The sequence below is a fragment of the Myotis myotis genome, unplaced genomic scaffold, assembly GCF_014108235.1.
Source record: "Myotis myotis isolate mMyoMyo1 unplaced genomic scaffold, mMyoMyo1.p scaffold_m19_p_4, whole genome shotgun sequence".
NCBI lineage: Eukaryota > Metazoa > Chordata > Mammalia > Chiroptera > Vespertilionidae > Myotis > Myotis myotis.
In genome coordinates, this window is record NW_023416346.1 from 27,506,482 (window position 1) to 27,527,235 (window position 20,754).

Here is a 20,754-nt window from a genome sequence, read left to right on the forward strand (position 1 = left end):
GAAGACAAATAGCCCAGGGCTTGTTTCAGACAAGAAAAAGAATTGTGTTTTGAAAGAGATGCTTTCCACCTTTAAAAATATTTCCGCAATTTCCCATCTAATTCTAAAGTCTAGGGCAGAGTCACATATTAAGCGGTGCTCAGAATCCATTAAAAGGTGGATGGAAAATACCAGGAAAGAGGGGTCAGTCTACAGAAGGCACAAAATTACACTGTACTCAGTCTATCAGGTTCAGGTGCAGAGGAACAACTGAGAAAGTAACACATGGAAGCAGGCAAGAAAATGTGGGCAAGGCTAAGGCACAGAGTAAGAAACTGCATTCTCCTGATCAGGCAGGGAAGGCTCCAAAGCAGTTCTCAAGGGCAGCTGCTGGTCATCCAATTTGAAAGTTACACAGGAAGAGCAGCTGGAGTGGGGCTTACATCAGAGAAAAGCCTTCATGCGCAAACCCAAGTGGAAAAAGGTTCCCTGTGCCAGAACAGTCACTTGAAAACTCAGGAGTGCTTATGGGACTGTTCTTCTCTGCAGCCAAAGCCCAGGTAGGCCCACAGATATGAGAGCTGTCACCCCTGATAACCACACACTGTCTAAAATTCAGTTTTGTTTCTATCACAGAGTGAGAAAGGCCAGGAAAGATGCCAGTTAAAAGCTGATACAAATAGGACAGGATCTAAATAATGGTGGCATGAAGTCTACAGCAGATTGTTTTCTTTCCAAACAACTGTACATTTGACAGAAACGCCAGGGACAACACAAATGCATATTTACCAAATGTTCTTGGTCTGAATCAACACCAACCCTAAAGGAGAAAAACAAAAGGCAAATGAGATCTTGAAGCCAAAAAAAAAAGTCTATTCACATATGTATATTGTCAGGGAACTACTTTTTTCAATGCAGTAGCTATGGAATGGTTAATGTTTTCTTGCTTCTCTCTGGCTGTTGATATAAATTTTTGGCTCCTGCCACTTTGCTTAGCAACAGCTCAGATCCTTAGACAAGCAGGGTCTACTAATGATTCTCTTCCTACAATCCAACTTACCATTTTCAGAAAAATAACATTTGCTTCTCTGAATACAAGTCCATTATAAGCAGAGTCAGAGAAAGCAGCATTGTCCCAGTTACTGAATAAGAACTACTTACTGGGTAGTTCCAAATACAAGACTGGCACAATGCAGTTCCAGCAGGGAGTTTCATGTTTTTGGACCTCTCAGCTCTCATGGTAACATTCTGTTGTGATGACCGAAGAGAGGGTCCAATTACAGTGTTTGTTTTTTTCATAGGCTAATGGATACACATTAGCCTTGGTTCTTCATAATTCTTTTTCATCTGCTCAGAATCCTGCTTTTCTTTTCCCAGGGAACAGCTTCATTATAAAGAAGTTCTCTTTGACTCTTCTTTATCTCCTCTACACCAACAGCACTCAGCAACTCTGTTCATTCTTTCTAAGCTGTCTCTCACATCTTCTCCCCTTTCCATTCCAACTTCTCACGCTCTGGCCTCATTCTGACTCACGGGGTCTGTAGCAACTGGATGTAAGGTTTTCCAGCTGCCAAGCTCTCCCCTAGATTTTGTTATTTAGAGCATAGAACTCAGTGGGTTATTCCCTTGACAAAAGACTCTGAGAGCGGCTTACAACCCAGAGGGTGAAATCTAAAGTCCTTTGTGTGGCATTCAAAATTCTCTACAAATTAGCACCCCACCGCTCCAACCTGCCTGTCCCCTTATTGTATTCTACATACTCTCTCTTAGCCACACCTGACTACTCCTCTCCAAAATCCCTGTCCTCTCCCGAGCCTCCATGCCTCTGCTTATGCTGTTCCCTCTACCTGAAATGCACTGTCCCTTGTTTTCTTACTCCTTTTACGAGTTCCAAATGAACCATTCTCTGACTCTCTCCAAGCAGAATCATTTTTCCTTTATGCTTTAACAACACTTTCTAGAACCTTCTATAACACTTAACACAGTACAGTATAGTTATTTAGCTGTCAGTCTCCCCAAACAGACTGTGAGCTCCTTGAGGGTAAAGGTCAGGTCTCAATTCATCTCTGTAGCCCCAGAGTCTAGCACAGTACCTGACACACAATCGGTGCTCAAATGTTTAGCGATTAAGGTCACTGCTACAGATAACATAGAAAAAATAGCAGTGTGAGAAGCTATAGCAGTAGCAACTCAGAATACAAATAATACTGAAGGGAGAGAAATGATGCAAGACCTCATCTGAAAGGCAAGTGAATCATGGTCAAGTACTTGAAAACAGATGGATTCATAATTCCAAGAAAGGTTCATTTCTTCTTTGTTAAAATGGCCAGAAGCTGCTCAATAGCTTCTTGAGCACATTAAACTCGAACCACATTTGTGCATCTAAAGTGACACCTAGTGGTCTTAGAGAGAAAGCACCAATTCAATGTAATAAACATTTAGAGAACACTCATTATCTGCCAGGCATTGTGCTAGGCACAGGACATAGACATGAATTAGACATGGCCCCTGCTGTCAAGGAGCTCAAGGACTAGTGGGGGAAACAGACACAACTGGAGCACAATCCCCAAAGACTCTGTAATCAGGGAGAGCTGGGTTCTAATCTGACCTCAGCTCCTTTCCAGCTGTGCGAATGAATTTAGTCAAATTATGGAGCCCAATGAACCATGATTTTATCACCTGAAAAATAGGGATAATATTCACCACACAGAGTTGCTGCAAGAATTAAATGAGAAAAATGCATCTCAAGATGTTAAAAGAGTGTCTAGTATATCATTAACATGAAGTGGTAGCTCTTATAACAATACTAGAGGCCTGGTGCACGAAATTTGTGCACTGGGGGGGGGGCAGTGGAATCCCTTGGCCCGGCCTGCGCCCTCTTGCAGTCTGGGACCCCTCGAGGGATGTCCGCCTGCCAGCTTAGGCCCAATCCCCCCAGCAGTCGGACATCCCTCTCGCAGTCCAGGACCCCTCGCTCCTTACCACCTGCCTGCTCACTGCTCCTTATCGCTCAGCTTGCTGTTCCTTAGCACTGCTGCAGAGGTGGGAGAGGCTCCTGCCACCACCACTGTGCTTGCCAGCTGTGAGCCTAGCTTCTGGCTGAGCAGCGCTCCCCCTCTGGGAGCGCACTGACAAGCAGGGGGCAGCTCCTGTGTCTGCCCCCTGGTGGTCAGTGCACATCATAGCAACCAGTCGTTCTGCCGTTTGGTCGATTTGCATATTAGGGTTTTATTGTATAGGGTTGTTATTACAAGGCTAATTGAAATAAGTGCTGTTATAAAGATACCCAACATTAAGCAAATGGAAGAACGGTTCCAATACAAAAGAAGATGGCAGAAAGGAGAAGGCACTTGAGCTATGTCATTTCTTGGGAGTGAAAGAGAATTCAAGGCAAAGAAACAATGGGAGCAAATGCTCGGAGACAGAGAATTGCAAAATATGTGTGGTAAATGACAGGGAGCCAAATGTGACCATCACAAACTATGAAAAGATGTAGGAATAGCTAGTTGGTTGGCTCTAACTCACTGAGGATCTGTTGTCTACACAACAGCTGGAGTGATGCTTTTACCTTACAAAAATAATCATGTTGCTCCTTTTTTAAAATCTTACAAGATTTCCAATTGGACTTTAAAATCCAAATTCATTACCATATCTTATGAGACCCGAAAGCAGGGGTCCACAAACTAAGGCTCATAGGCCACATCCAGTGCATTTCCTGTTTTTGTGAATAAAGTCTTATTGGAACACAACCACACAACTGACTTATGTATCATCTGTGGGGCTTTTTAAAAATATATATATTTTTATTGATTTCAGAGAGGAAGTGAGAGGTAGAGAGAGATAGAAACATCAATGATGAGAGAGAATCATTGATTGGCTGCCTCTTGCATGCTCCCCACTGGGGATCGAGCCTGCAATCTGGGCATGTGCCCTTAACCAGAATTGAACCTGGACCCTTCAGTCTGCAGGCCGATGTTCTATCCACTGAGCCAAACCAGCTAGGGCACATCTTTGGGGCTTTCACGCTAGAGTTGAATAATTGAGGCAGAGACCATGTGGTCTACAAAGCCTAAATTTTACTAGCCACCCCTTTACAGGATGTGTTTGCCAACTACTGCCCCTATAGGATTTTGCCCACCTTATTTCCTATCTACACTTCAATCACTATATTCCAGCTATGTGGACTTTTTTTCCTGTTCATTAAAGAGGTCAAGTTTGTTCCTGCCTCAGGGCCTTTGCATATGCTTTTCTCTCTGCCTGGGCTGCTCTTCTTCCTGCTCACTGTTTAACTGGCAATACCCTGTCTTTCAGATAGACTGAGGTTAAATGTAGCTGAGAAAGAGAGAGAGAGAGAGAGAGAGAGAGAGAGAGAGAGAGAGAGACCTTTCCTCACCTCCACCTATAAAATACGTTTGATCCCTAGTCACCATCACAGTACCTTGTTTGTCATCATAAAATTTAATATCACCTAAAATTGCCATTTTCATTTGACTGCTAGTTTAGTCTTCTCCCACTAAAATATAGACTTATGAGACCAGGGACTTTTTCTTTCTTATTACTACTGCTGTACCTCTCTAGAGCAGGGTCTCAATCTTCACATTACTGACATTTTGGCACAGATCTGTGCACTGTAGGGTGTTTTAGCAGCACCATGGGCCTCTACTAACTAGATGCCAATAGCAGCCTCCTATCTTAGATTGTGACAATAAAATGTCTCCAGACATTGCCAAATGTCCATTGCAGTGGGGGCGAAATCACCCTCAAATGAGAACCATTAAGTTAGAGCTTAAAACAGTTCCTGGCACATGGGATGCTCAATTTATTGAATGAATGACTAAAAGGCACATTAGCAATGTTGTGCTGAGAACTTTACAGACATTAGCTCACTGACTACTTACAACAACCCTAGGAGATGGGTACTAACACACATGACGAATGAGAAAATTGAGGCTTAAAAGGGTAAATTGAGGCTCAAGATCACAGAATTGGTAAAGGAAAGAATAAGAACTCAAAATTAATGAGCAAGAACTCAAAGTAAAGTCTAAGTCTGCATTAATCTTCAACTTTAAGGACTTATTTCAGCCTCCTCAAAATTGTACTAGCCAAATTTCGGAGTTGGGAAGTGAAACTTAAATTCCAGTCTCTCTTTGCAGAGGCCAAAAAATCCCAAAACAAGAATAAGAAGAGTTAACCTAAAACTGTAAGGTAATCTATAATAATAAAATCATAATATGCTAATTAGACCAGATGTCCTTCTGGATGAAGCCACGTCGTTGGAAGCCAAGGCAGCCGCCACAGAGGCAGGGGCTGAACCCCTTGCATGAATTTCGTGCATAGAGCCTCTAGTATGTGTGTGTGTGTGTGTGTGTGTGTGTGTGTGTGTGTGTGTGTGTAAAAAATTAAGAAACAAACTATGCCATAGGACAGGCAAGATGGGGCCAAAGAGTTTGCAAAGATGGTGAAGTGTATTCAACTTTATGTGAGTTATGGGGGGGTTGTGGGGGTTTTTTTTGGGGGGGGGTAAAGCATGGATATTTTGTTTGGTTTGTGTGAAGGCAAGTTAGAGAAGAGAACTGATTTTACCTAAACATTAAGACTCCATTTAAGAGTATTATTTTTCCAAAATTATTACATTTAATTTTTTTTAGAATAAGGAGTCTTTATTTACAAGCTCTTGAGAAAAGGAAAATATTTAATCCTCTCAAAATTTACCACCCTCATTTCTTGATGATGTTCCTTTATCCAACATTTAATTGTATGACACTGAACAACTTAGAATTTTTTAAGCCTCTATTTCCTCATTTGTAAAATGGAGCTACTGTGATTAGATAAATTTGTAAAATGCACTTCATAAATGCCCAGAACATAGTAGGTGCTCAAAAAAAAAAAATGCCCGGTCTTTCCTGAAGTAATAATCAGGGTTATACAAACATTATTTTTGTGTATTCTTTATTATATACAGCAGCACAGAAATTGCAAGAAAGGTATCTGAATAGTAAAGCAAGATAAAGATAATAATCTCATTAAAAGTGTGTTTTAAGGCTGGCTGGTCTTTAGAATGAAAAAATGGAAAACAGATTCTATAAAATGTGAAATACGGTTTTCATTAATGAACCCTAGGTATTCTGGAAGCTCAGTAGCTCTTTTTAAAAATATATTTTTATTGATTTTAGAGAGAGGAAGGGAGAGGGAGAGAGAGATAGAAACATCAATGATGAGAGAGAATCATTGATCGGCTGCCTCCTGCACACCCCACACCAGGGATGAAGCCTGCAACCTGGGCATGTGCCTTGAATGGGAATCGAACCGTGACCTCTTGGTTCATAGGTCGACGCTCAACCACTGAGCTATGCTGGCCAGGCTCCATAGCTCTTAAGGTCTATGAAGTTTCAGCCAAACACAGGACTAAAATCTACAAAGGCTTTAGCAACATAGGCTGTTGTATCCATGGAAACAATGCAGAACTCTTGAGATACAAGGGAGCTTTCCAATTGAATACATTAACGAGTTTGAATCTAAGACAGAGACCTCACAATCTCGACCTTGGATTGTCAGGTCAGAAACCATGGTGATCATAAAGATGAGAAATAATGATTATATCTTATATTGATTAGGGTTGAGATAGGCAGGACTGTCTTACAGGGTGCAGAAAAAAAATTTTGATGATCCAATCTGGTGATGTGGATCAAAAGCTTTAAACATATGAATATTCTACATTCAAGCAATCCACTTCTAAGAATGCATCATAAGGAAATAATCAAATGCACAATGGTGTGTGCATTTATAAATGTTCACATTGTTATTGGTAAGAGTAATAGCAAAAGCCTCAAATGTTAATGGTAATAGCAAAATCCTAGAAACAATACAAGGTAGAGATTTGGTTAAATAAATTATAATACAATAAATAAATAAATAAATAAATAAATAGCCATTAAAATAATATTATTTACTAATAACATAAATGCCCATGCTATATTACATTTAAAAATAAGTTTATAAGAGTACCTGCAGTATTGGCCCTTTTTGTTAAAAATATATAGAATGTATAGTAAGAGGTCTGGAAAGACATCCTTTAAAGTGTTAACAATGGTTTCTTTTGCATATTTTTCATTTTTCTGTACTATATGTTAGTTTTTAAAAGGAAAACATTAAATATTATAGATTTCTTAAAGTTTAAAAATTTATCATGATTAAAAGAAAATAACCTGAATTATAATTTAATATGGAAATGAGGTCCCCAATCACTACTTACCTTATATGCAAGCATGACAGCATGGCAGTGGTACCACCACCAAATACCCATACGGTAAAAAACACAATCAGAAGTGTGGTGCTGAACATCATTTGCCGTGCATAAGTGGCAGTATCTCGAATGGCCAAGGCAAATGCCATTGCACCACGAAGGCCTAAAAGGAAATGGAAGAGGCATTTCTTCAATAACTTATTACCAATGTGAGCTTCGTAAATTCAGAGAAATTTCTGAGAACTTAGAGGGGTGTGAACAAATACATATGTACCAATAAATGGAAAAGTACCAATAAATGGAAAAAAGTACCAATAAATGGAAAAAAAGAATTAGTAGATGATACTGACATACATTGATCTTTTAACAATTTTTTGAAATTTATTTTTAAATTTACAAACAGTAAAATTCACTCTTTTGGTTGTATAGTTCCATAAGTTTTGACAAATGCATAGAGGTGTGTGACCACTAACACAACCAAGACACAGAACAGTTTCATTACCCACCCACCCCCAAATTCTTTTGTTCAACCTCTTTTTAATTCAACCTCTCTGTCACCCTGCCAAACCCCCGGCAACCACTCATCTGTTCTCCATTGCTATGCTTTTGTCTTTTTCAGAATGTCATAAATGAAATCATACAGTATGTGACCTTTTGAGACTAGCTTCTTTCACTCTGCATAATGCCTCTGAGGTTCATCCATGTTGTATATATCAACAGTTTGTTCTTTTTAGTGCTAAGTAGTATTCCATTGCATGGAAATACCAGTTTGCTTATTCATTCACCCATTGGAACAGAAATGGACTGTTTCTAGGTTTGGGTAATTATTAATAGAATTGCCATAAACATTCACATACAGATTTATGTGTGAAAGTGCATAAATCTTTATCTTCTCTACTATGTGTGACATGTAGGAATTTGGAACCAGAACATTAAAATTTTCCCATAGAAGGGAATACAGACACTAACTTTTGTTTTCTATTGGAGGTTGCAACTTCAATGTTTAAGGGAGTAATATCTTACCAGCATATCATTTCCATTTAAAATCAAGCTGACATTTACATTGTGAGTGGTTTCTTGGAATGGGGAAAGAGAGGGAGTTATAACTTACCAGCAAACATCATCATGTGTTGAAAATTTGATCCAATCTTACTTCTTCTACCCAAATTAAGTAAGAGGGACAAGGGGTAAATATTAGCAGCTCTCCCCAAGAAAATAGCAATCTAAAATTATTAATAGGTTAAGGGTAATTTCTTTTTACTATATTAATATTATTTAGACTCTACATTCAAGATGGTGAAAGACTATCTTAGGAAGCTGAGTTTCTAACACAGTCTTTCGATTTCTCTAACACAGAGCAGTCCAATGGAACTTTGTACAATGATGAAATGTTCTATATCTGCATTGTCCAACATACTGACTGCTTGAAGTGTGGCCAGTGTGACCTAGGAACTGAAATTTTATTTCATTTAAATTAATTTAAATTTAAATAATCACAAGTTATTTGTGCTTATTTAAAGGTTAGTTGCTACCAAATTGGACAGTGCAGATCTAACATATAAGAAATTCATGAGATGAACAGAAACATGTTTAAAAGCAGAGATTCTTGGGTATAATCTTAAGATTATTACTACAATAGGTTAATTCACTGTAATTGTCAGTGTTAGTAGGAGGAAGAGTAATATTGGCTAAACTTGCCCTTGCTTCCTTGGAACAAAGAAAAGGGCAGCTCAAGCACCTTATACCACTGAAATTTCTGCTAGCTCCGATGCAGTCCTCTAAGTCTATAACTTCCACCTGCTTCAAAGGGAAGGCTTAATGGTAATTCAGAATGGTTTTAACAACAACAAAAAACCCCACACAATTTTAGTGTCTTTTATTCCAGTTTGCTGTCTATAGAGACTCTGCTTTACAATTACAATTTTTATCTCAGGAGTTACAATATAATCTCCACCCCATTTTCTGAAAGATATATAAAGGAAAATCTAAGATTAAAAACAAAACAAGGATGGGGAAACAAGTGCTGACCTAAGTACCGTTGGAAATCATTAGCATCTGTAAGGCTAAAGGCAAAAAGGAACTGTACATAAGCATTATATGCTCATTGGTTAAACTTCTATCTTGTTTAATTCTCAGTTAATTTGGATCTTTGTCACATGAAACCAAATCTAGGTCCTAACTAACATAGCCAGCAAGAGAACAGCTCTCCCTTGTAGGGGTCAATTTTCATGGTAGGATTTTGTATCCAGAAACTTCAATTCCTAACAAACTCAGAAACCTAGGGAAAATAATTAGCCTTATTTCCGGTTAAGTACAGTGGAGCAAGGAACGTGACTGTTCAACAATTTCTCAAATACTAGCAGGATATGGAGTTACTGATCTCATGGGAGTCTTCAGGCTAAGGTTCTTCTCTTATTAATAGGGCTTTATCTTTTTTTTCCTGAAGTTCATTCCCAGATTACTAAGTCTCTGTAGAATGGCATTCACTAATACCTCACTTTCTAACAGAGATCCTACTTAGAGCTTTAAATTAAAAAATATTTCTGCTAATCTCTTTGGCAGAATCTGTATTCTGAGGTGGTTTTAAAATATTTCTTTTTTAAAATCACTAATTCAAACATCCTCTCTATTTTTTTTTCACGTTTTGTGTTTATCTATCTCACTTGGATAGTTCTTCCACCTGTCTGGGACCTCCAGTCCAAAGATTCTGTTACTTTCCCCTCACAGTCAGTCCTTTCCCTGCTTCACTTCCCTTCTTAAGCACATCTTTTTTAAAAAAATATATTTTTATTTATTTCACAGAGGGAGAGGGAGAGATAGAAACATCAATGATGAGAGAGAATCATTGATCAGCTGCCTCCTGCATGCCCCCCACTGGGGATCAAGCCCACAATACGGGCATGTGCCTGACCAGCAATTGAACAGTGACTTCCTGGTTCATAGGTCGATGCTCAACTGAGCCACACTGGCTTGGCTTAACCACATCTTAATAATATTCTGCAATACCTGACATTCATTTGTCTCTTTCTGTGCTTTCTTTGCCTTGAGCCCGAAGAGCCGTTTTCTTTGCACCCACTTGACAAAAACCCCAAACCTAGATGGAATCAACTATCTATCTCTTTCCTCCACGCTTACAGCTAAGTACTCCAGGTTGAAGTCATACAACAGGGCAGATTGATTCTACTGCTAATATCTATTCCTCAGACTCAAGTGGGTCCCTATTACTGCTCAGCAATCCTACAGCATTTCTTTGGTCAACTCACTGTCCCATTCTCTAAAACAACTATTTCTAAATATTCTCCACAAAACTCCTGTCACCTGTGGAATCCAGCCTCCAAGATAGTCCTCAAAAATCCCTCCCTGCAATTATTCACAGCCTTGTAACATCCCTGCTCACACTGCACCAGGGTCCACCTGTATGACCAACAGAATGTGGCAGAAGGGATGATGGTATATCACTTCCAAGGTTAGGTTATAAAAGGCACTTTGGATTCCATCTTGGGGCTCTCTCAGCTCACTCCCTCTGGGGGAAGCAATGTTATGAGGTGGCCCATGGAGAAGTCTATGTGGAGCAGAACTGAAGCCTCTATCTAACAGCCGTGTGAGTAAACTTGGGGTGGATTCTCCAGCCCATCAAATCTGCAGAGTCCCAGCCCAGAGAGAGATTGCAACCTCATGAGGGATGCTTGAGCCTGAAGAGCCCAGCTAAGCTATTTCTAGTATCCTGACTCTCAGAAACTGTGATATAATGACTGTTGTTGTTGTAAGCTGCTAAATTTTAGGGTAATTTGTTACATAATAGATAACTGATAGGCCACCTGCTCCTATCTCACTTTCAACAGATAATCTCACCTCATATTTTATAGATTAAAATAGAGGTTAGCAGTCAGGAACACCATCTTACAAATGTGCCTTCATCTCTATATAACCTACCCTCTCCTGGAGCCATGGTGGAGTTATTCCTCCTCCCAGTGAAGGCCAATCCTTCCCCACACGCCCTGGATTTCATCTCCTCCTGCCTTCTCATGAGGCTGGCAATACTGATTGTTCCCTTTCATGTACTCAGCTTCTCTCTTTCAACTGGATTTTTAAAGGCTCAACAAGAATGAGGTTGGGGGCAGGCAGCCTCCTTCAGCCTTTCACCAGCTTTCAACGACCCTGTGGCATAGACTACACTGCTCCGCAGTATCTACACTCTCTTTCTTCGCTTTAGCAATAGAGGACAAACATTTTATAGTTTTCTCTTTTGGAATTAGCAGAATGGTAGGAAACTTTTTTCTGTCATTTCAATCTATCAGTATTATTTGTGCAATAAACAGATGAAGATAGAATAAACAGAGCAGAAAAAAAAGAGTTAAAATCCTTACTTGTACTGAGAGGAACATCTTATATATATAAATGTATTCTTGTCAACTACCCCTCTAGAAAACACATGCAAATCTCAATTTTTAAAAAAAGTTTTAAAAATAGAACAAATTATAAAGGATACAAATGCTCCTACTACAAATGTTGGGTTAAAGACATGATTCTGGAAGGTGAACAGTGTCAGTCCCATGTAGGAGAAGATGAAATTCTCTGCCAAGAAATTGAGAAGCTCAAACAACTGAAACGAAATGTTAAAAGGTTAGTCCAGTAAATAAATTAAGTTATACAATGTGAAAACATGAGTATTACTAAGACAACAAAACAGATACTTCAAATATGTAAAGTTCATGTATATCCCCCAAAATATGTGATTCAGAGGGAAGCAAATGTAGTTATGACATTTGCTCTGACAATTTTTCTTTTGGAATGTTCCTTGTTGTCCTGCCTTTGTCTACCTTTCATCACTTCCCACCCATAATGCTGCAAAAGGACCCTAACTGGTATCCCTGTCACCCATCTGTATATCCTTACCCTATTAATCTCTCTAAATATGGCAGTTTCATAGACACTTTCCTCTTCACAGGCCCAAGTTCAAATTCTTTGTCCTGGCATAGAGCACTTCATGACAACTCTCATATTGCTGCCCTGCCGTTTGATTTCACTATTTATCTGGGTCTTGTCCTTCATTTATGGAATCAGTGCATCATTGTCTTGTGCTCTGTACCCTCCTTCTATGATAGCTTTGTAGCTCATCAAGCCTCAAACCAACCCCCCTGCTTCTCTGAAATCTGGTATGACATGTAATCTGAAACACAAAGCTAGAAGTTCTATTAGTCTGTTTTTTTAAATCTTTATTGTTTTAAGTATTGAATATGACCTCCTTTTCCCCCATTGACCTCTTCTAGCCCACCCCTGCCCCACTCCAGGCCTTCACCACCATATTATCTGTTTTGTTTTGTGTGTTTTTTTTATGTACACAAGCTTCATATCACCAATAAGACTGGACACTGTGACCTTGTTTTTTTTATTCCCCACTCCACTGGGTAGAAAAATGCCGCCACCACCCCAGTTGATTATCTTCTCTATACTTATTGCACTGAACTAATTTGTAAAAGGGATTTGTAGCCCCAGTGTATAAGAAGCCTAATTTCTTTTGAGGGGGTGGGGGAAAAAAGCATATGTCAATCACTAAATTTGTGGTTCCAGATAAAAGAAGTACCTTTGCTCCTGCTTTGTCATGAGTCCTCTCCAGGCTAATCTCAAGTGTTCTAATCATTTGGTAAAACTTAAATCTTCTATTTCTTGATGTAATCATAATCAATTATGCATCTGTTTCTATTCTAAACATTACATATTGTTCATATCTTTGCACCATATACCTCATAAGACTAGAAAATGCTATGCCTAGATCCTTTATAATTCCCTTCAGGTGCCCCGCACAACTGTGCATTCAAGGCCACATGTAGCCCAACCCCTGATGTTTTCACATTTCTAGAAGTGCCTGAAGGACATTAATCTCTGTATCACCCAGCAGTAGATCCAGTCAAATTAGAAGTTAAACTTACCAACGTCAAACAGCCATGGTTCTAGTCACACCTGACTAGAAAAACATTCCTCTTAAAAGTCATTAGGTTAAGAAAACAGGGAAGGAAGCTAACTGACACAATCACAATAGTCCCTGGCTATTCTGGTCACCTACCTCTATCCTAAAAACTGTCACCCTTCAACCTGCCAATTCCATCTATTTCTGGAGTCAAAGAAAGAGGAGCCAGGTGGTGAAGGCCTAGGGCGGGATGGGAACTGGGTGGTGGGGGGCAAGGAGGGAAAATGGGGAAGACATTTGTAATACTCTCAATAATAAAGATTAAAAAAATAATAAAAATAAAAGAAGAGGAGTCAGAATGAGTAGGCATCATTTTGAACAGATTTGTTTCACTACAGGGAGAAAAACTTTATTCACAAACTATAAAGTTTATCTTACCTGTTTAGTTCTATGCTGAGACTCTGTGGACAAATTATTGTATGTATAATGGGCCTGTGTGATGCCACAGAACAACACTGCAACCACTCCTGCAATGACAAAGTGTTCAAAGTTCATGTGAAAGGAGAGTTCCCGACTTTTCTATGGAGGTTTTTATTTTACAGAAGTAGATTATACGCTGAGTGTTGACATTTTCAGTTGTGACTTACTTTGTTGAGACATACCACTTCCATTGAAAATCTTTTTTACATCCTAAAGTTACAGCATATATCCCAACCCTAATAAGTGTGTTTAAATACTAAAGGAGTTGGTCTACCAGTAGAAAAAATTACTAGCAGAGTCACTCTCTGTAAGGGCTTACAATCAAAAGGAGAAAGTAACCTACCCGTGAAACCCCATGCTTCAGCCAAGAGGAAGGTACTCCATGACATCAAGAAGAACAAGCCTGTCTCCAACAACTGGAACTCCCGTAATTTGGTGAACTTTGTCACGTAAGACTGTCAAGGTTGGTAACAAGATCTTAATACAGAAGTGCAACTAGAAAAAGTAATAGTCAAAGCAAGGCAACCATGAAAATAAAAGAAGGCTTTACCGCCTAACACAAAAACCACAGAATAAAAAGGCACCAGAGTGAAGCAACTCTTAAAATGAGCATCTCACTGAGTGAGCAGCCATCCCTTTCACGAAGAAGTCTTACAGCTTAGTCTCTCTGATTGTTTTATGGGTATCACATGCCTTGCCAGAAACCACGCAGTAAAGGACAGGTAGAGATGGGAGCAACAGATCAGATACACAACATGCCCACGCTGATTATTAATCTGTGACGCAAAGCAAAAGAGCTTCCATACTTACAGCAATTTATATTTATTTAAAATGTCATTTCCATGAGATTTTCTATTTATCTGATGCCCTAACATCTCTGTGATGCAGAGCATTCCATGATGAAGAAACTGAGGCAAGTCACTCACTTAATACTAGTCTAAAAAGTATTTGCTAGTTGACAATGGAAGGGCCTGTGTGAAGCTGTGACAAACCTCAGGCTGAAATCTACATTCAATTCAATAAACCTGTACTACAACAAAAATATTAATAAGATATACTTCCTACCCTCAAGGAACTGTAATGGGGAAGAGATACTATTGGGCCTAGCTCCTTCGAAGAATTCTTTTTACTGCCCCTTTATGCCTCAATTCACCTGTAAAAAGCCATAAGACAAGTTCCTTCCAGCACTTAGCTGAAGTATAGCAAACTTATAGAATCTTGAAAGCAGTGTTAGTTTTATATGAAAGTGTCTTAGAAGTTTTAGAGCTGGAAGCTCTTTAGAGATCATCTAGTCTGAATGATTTTCCCTGCTGCTCCCACCCTCCACCTTCCTACACAGAGGACCCATGAGGTGAAGTGTCAATGCTTCTATACCAGAAGCTCTAGCAAGGCAGAGGTCATGTCTGTCTTGTTTATTTTTGATGCCCAGGAGCATAGCAGCTGGCATATAGTGGGCAATAAAAATGTTTTCTGAATGAATACAAGAATGACTTGCCCAATATTTCAAATTGCAAACTAATGGCAGTGTCTAGGACTCTGCAGTAGAAGGTTAAAATTGGTGAAAACTGAGATGAACTCCTATCTACCTTAGCCCAGGAACCCTATCTAGTTCAGTTGGCATAACAGTCATAGGTTTCTTATTTTTCCTTTTAAACAAACAGCAAAAGACTGCCAGGCTGAACTGTAAGGCGCGGCTATAGGGTTAAGCCTTGGAATGTCCTGTTGGCAAAGCCACAAACAAGTCCCAGCTTAAAGGGCACAGTCCTCTTAGCATAATTAGGCTTGACCTTATGATGCTCCCTAGATCCTTCCTAGGTAGCTAATGGGCTGTGGGAGGCGCAGCAAGTGCTGCCAAAACAAGTGAAACTCACAAGAACATTGTAACTATGGTGACCACTACCTTGTTTACCTCTGGCTATAAAATAAAGGCTCAGCTTGCCTCTGGATCTATGTGGCCTCAGCCAGGCACAGGAAGATCCAATTAGACCCAGCTTATTCTCTCTGTCTGTTATTTCTTCATCCTTCACTGCCCTCACTCAGGCTTTCGAACCCTTGGCTGAGCTGGCTCGGCGCATGTGGCACCCAACGTGGGGCCTGAGTTCGGGGGAACTACAGTTGTCAGGTGAAAGGTGCTCCAGTGAAGCACGTGCAGAAAACAAGAAGGAAGGTAAGCAGCGAAGTTCAGTGATATAACTAGGTGTAAAATATGGGAAATTCAGGATCGCAGGAAAAGAATTTATATGTGTCTATGCTTAAGGCTATGCTCTAAGCATGGGGCTGTTCTGTGAGGTATGAACAGCTTTTCGAGTTGTTGGGTTTTGTGAGTAAAATCTGCCCATGGTTTTCTGAGGAAGGAAAGGTAAATATAGAGGCATGGGAGAAGGTAGGAAAACAAATTAAAGATCATTACATAGCTGAAGGTCCAGAGGAAATGCCTGCCTCTGCTTTCAGTCTGTGGTCCCTGATTAGGGACTGCCTAGAGCAGGGGTGGGCAAACTTTTTGACTTGAGGGCCACAATGGGTTCTTAAACTGGACCGGAGGGCCAGAACAAAAGCATGGATGGAGTGTTTGTGTGAACTAATATAAATTCAAAGTAAACATCATTACATAAAAGGGTATGGTCTTTTATATTTTTTTTTTTAGTTTTATTCATTTCAAACGGGCCGGATCCAGCCCGCGGGCCGTAGTTTGCCCACGGCTGGCCTAGAGCCCACTCCAGAAAGGGAGTGGATGAATGTGGCAGGGGAATCAAGACAGATGGGGGAAGGCTACCAGAGGCTTCCAACTCCACCTGTACCGTCTGTGCCTCCGCTGCCTCCTCCAGTGCCTGGGGCTACAGCTCCTGTGGGAGAGAGCCCTCCTGACAATGCACTTCCTCCCAAATACGAACGAGGATTGGAGGAAGCTAGGGAACAGCGCCAGCAGGTTTGGGATAATGAGGGTCTGGTGCAAACATTTGGGGAGCTTACTATTGCTCATAAGCCTCTCCTTTTACCCCCTATACAAGCAGCTAGAAATGAAAGTCAAAGGGCTACAGGGAGTGGAAACAAGCAGCCTGGACTATGCTCAGGATGCAGGAGAGGAAAGCAATTGGGTAAATGACTGATGTTGATAATCCAATGTACCTTAGGTAGGGAAACTTCAAGCGGGGCCAGCCCCGGTCCCACCAGACAGTAGAGTCCTTACCCTTGACTGCACTGAAGCCTTTCCAGCCAGCTCAGTAAACCTTTATCATGCCACCCCAGGAAGTGCAGGATTGGCAAACTCTTCCTGGGGTGATAGATCAGGACTCAGGTAATAGCGGAAAGCGCCAAACCTACTCTTAAAATGGATATAAGATAGCATTTGGGGTTTTTCTTTTTAATGCTTGTTTTGGATTGAGTAAATGGATTTTACTTAGTTTTAACACATCAAAGTTAGCTCTTGATACAAAAATAAAAACTAACAGTTTGACTCAAAGTTAAGGTTTTATTTTGAAGTGCTAAGGCTCAAAAGTAGAACCAATTCACAATAAAAATGTAAAGTTGCATAATTTGCAACTTTTTAAGTTAAAGTAGGAAGTCGTAAATACAGAAGAGCATGTATGTTTATATGTATTTAGGAAGTCAGAGCTATTTCTTCAGGTTTCATCATACCATGTTTAGTAGCCTATTCTAATGAGTTCTTACCCACTTTAGCCGAGTTAAACAAAGTTGTCTTATTGAGGCTTCATGTGATATCTTCTGATTTAACATTTTGGAGCACCTGACAGCATTACCAGGGATGAGGAGGAATGCAGTAGCAAGCTCTAAAATGTATACCTTTATATGAATGGTCAGAATTCCATCAACTATAAATATTCTTTATGAATGGTCAGAATTCCATCAATATAAACCTTTTTTATAAAAACAAAAAAAGGGGGAGAAGAATGTTACATGTTAAATTTTTTGAATTACAATGCAGAGAGTTGTACAGCAGCCGAAAGGCATTGGGCTTCCTGTACAATAGCCTCTGCTGACTTAGCCTGGCAAGAGTTTTGCACAAACCAGCCAAGGGTTTTACCAGATCTAGTAATGATGTGGGGAAGATGTTGTGTTTTGTATCTTTCCAGAAGGAGCAGCGCAGCCAATTTGGGTACCAGAGTGTTACGTGTGCCACCACAATGGACCCAGAGAAGCTCCTTGTCCCACTGCTCAAAAAACTGAGAATTGCCCCGATGACAGCAATACAGAAAAGGAAGATGATGAAGGCTACGCGAGGGACCGAGGTGCCAACATGGGGTCAGCTAAAGAAGTTAACAACTGAGGCCCAGCAGATGGTAGAAAAGCAAGATGTGAAAGCTACTCCCTCAATAATGTTTCTGGCTATGCTAGCATTGGTTAGCTGCCAGTCTTCTGCAAAGTCTTGCACAGCCAAGTCCAAGGACTCTGAGTAAATTAGCAAAAGAAGCTTTCATTTAGCAGAAACTCACTTATTGCTGTTTTACATTGGCATTGTTTTGTTATTCTTACTAGTTTTAAAAATGTTAACACATTGGCACTGTTTTGTTGATAGCCAGAGCTTTATGTTTAAGTTTTAAAATGTTAACATGTCTGTAGTTTAGGTTTTGCATTGGCATTGTTTTGTTATTGTTTTAATAGCCAGAGTTTTGTTCTTGATGCTTAAGTTTTACTTTCATTAAAGTAGCTTAAAAATTTAAAAAGGGCGAGATGTGGGGTGCGGTTATAGGGTTAAGCCTTGGAATGACCTGTTGGCAAAGCCACAAACAAGTCCCAGCTTAAAGGGCACAGTCCTCTTAGCATAATTAGGCTTGACCTTATGATGCTCCCTAGATCCTTCCTAGGTAGCTAATGGGCTGTGGGAGGCGCAGCAAGTGCTTCCAAAACAAGCGAAACTCACAAGAACATTGTAACTATGGTGACCACTACCTTGCTTACCTCTGGCTATAAAATAAAGGCTCAGCTTGCCTCTGGATCTCTCTCTGTGCCCTCAGCCAGGCACAAGAAGATCCACCTAGACCCAGCTTATTCTCTCTGTCATTTCTTCATCCTTCACCATCCTCACTCAGGCTTTCAAACCCTTGGTTGAGCTGGCTTGGCCCACTGAACAGCAACACAGAACACTCAGAGTCTCTTTGAAATATATCTGCCTTTATATCAATTTAGTCTACAACCTTAAAATTCACCCCAAAGGGTGACTATGTCTAATTAAACCTTTGTAGTGAAAGTTTGAGGGCATGTTATCCTACATAAAATAATTATATTATTTTCTTTATTGGTAAAGATGAATACCTAATGTTTTCAAACCAAGTACTTAGTTATAAGGTTAATAATTATAACACAGTGCCAATTATGGAACTAGGAGAGACCATAGAACACAGCATTCAATTACATTGTTGGGTTAATAAGAAAGGATAAATATTATAAAAGGATATTAAAGCTGTCACCACTCCAGTAGCAGCACCCATCGCAAAAGATCCACTGAAGATCCCAAGGAAAATCCCAATCGATTTGAACATGGCTGTGACATCAAAGGTGTGGCTGTTGTCTCCAGCTGGCTGGTATGCCACTATTGAGCTACAAAGGAGAGATTGTTCTTACTTCTAGAAGCAACTTTTATTTTAGAAACATTACCTAAAAATAATTACATGAATAAATAAATAAAAACACTATCTAGTGTAAAACTTAAAAGATAAAATCAAAGGGGGAAATCAAAAGGCACCAGAGTGATGTTAGTGCTGTACTTTGGATTCAAATTGCCAAAGTAAGGTCAAAAGGTTAACAAAACACTGTGTAGTGGCTCAAGCTAAGAAGAAAACTCAGCTTTTACATAAATGACAGTTTTAGGCAGTAGAACATTTTAAGGTCCTCTATATGAAAATTGTACTGAGCCTTTTCCTCCAGCCTCCGGATATTGTGCAGTACTATCCTTTTGTGACTGTTTAAGACTTATCAATACTGAGTGCCTGAAAGCCCTAACATACTAATGTGAACAAACCAATGAAAAAGTACACTTATTTCCAGCAGAGAAATAATACTCAATCCAGTCACATTTTGTTATTCCTATGGGGGAAAACAAACAAAAAAAGACGACTGAAGTATCTTTTCAACTTTTAGAATACCAGAATTGGCCCAATGCCTAACATATATTCACTCACTGAAATGGACTTTTACAGGAAAAATGGCTTAAAAGGCCTTCCAAGAAATTAGAAACCACTCAACAGTACTTTTAGCATACCCAGCTGGACCATCCACCTCAAACTTCTTAAAGAAAGTCACTCTGTAAGAGGTAAGATAGGCAATTACAGGAGACACCCTCCATCTTGAACTCACAGTCCAAGTCTGGTCTAAAATGCCTCTTTTAAAACAGTCACCCCAGGAAATAGAAATAGCTAAGAAAATCAATGTTGGGAGAAACCAAGATGGCAGCATAGGTAAACACTGGAGATTGCTGCCTCACACAACCACTTCAAAAATACAACTAAAAGACTGAATGGACATCACCCAGAACCACACGAAGGCTGGCTGAGTGGAAATTCTACAACTAGAAGGAAAGAGAAAAGCACACTGAGACTCAGAGGAGGCGCAATGTGGAAGTAAAATACTAAGGTGCAGAGGTGCATGCGGAGTGGGATGGCGGATGAGGGCGCGGTTGTCGTTTTCAATCGGGAGGGAGTCTCAGGCTCTGAGCTCCAGTTCCAGGCGAGTCTCTAGGGACCCAGACTCATACGGGAGAAGCGGGACTGTCTGTCATCGGTCGGAACTCGAGGGCAGCTTTCTCTCCAAGGGGCTTGCAGCGATTACCGGGACATTGAGAAGCAAAGCCTCTGAGGGCAAGACTGAGAGCAGCCATAACTGCTAGCCCTGACCTGTTGATCCCGTGGGACCTGCCCTGCCCAAGCCCTGCAGGGAGGCTTTTGCTGGATAGCCTCAGGCAAAGGCTAGATTAGCACCTCCCTAGAGATCCAGGAGCCAGGAGCCACCCAGAGGTCAGAGTGGGACCATCCAGTTTGCAGCTCCGTGGAAACATAAAGGACACACTCAGGGGGCAGACTCAGTGAGCACCAAAGCCCCATTGAAGCAAGTCTTGCCCCAGAGGGGTGTCTCCAGCACAGAAGTTCTCCCACTGCAGACACAGCTGATTCTCACAGCCAATTGGCCTGGA

The 20,754-nt window shown here is 40.4% G+C and overlaps 1 protein-coding gene across 4 annotated transcripts in view; it reads right to left on the reverse strand.

Moving 5' to 3' along the window:
- SLC9A6 (solute carrier family 9 member A6) overlaps window positions 1-20,754 on the reverse strand; it is a 59,374-nt gene that overhangs the window by 15,949 nt on the left and 22,671 nt on the right. For all 4 annotated transcript variants that reach the window (XR_004966891.1, XM_036304621.1, XM_036304619.1 and 1 more), the window contains exons 7-13: window positions 19,025-19,166; window positions 13,954-14,059; window positions 13,569-13,657; window positions 11,712-11,825; window positions 8,334-8,445; window positions 7,232-7,385; window positions 769-799 (exon numbers count right to left, since the gene is read on the reverse strand). Coding sequence is in view for 3 of the 4 variants with exons in the window: in XM_036304621.1 (XP_036160514.1) it covers window positions 769-799; window positions 7,232-7,385; window positions 8,334-8,445; window positions 11,712-11,825; window positions 13,569-13,657; window positions 13,954-14,059; window positions 19,025-19,166 (748 nt within the window). In the remaining variant the exon portion in view is untranslated. The remainder of the gene's footprint in view (window positions 1-768; window positions 800-7,231; window positions 7,386-8,333; window positions 8,446-11,711; window positions 11,826-13,568; window positions 13,658-13,953; window positions 14,060-19,024; window positions 19,167-20,754) is intronic.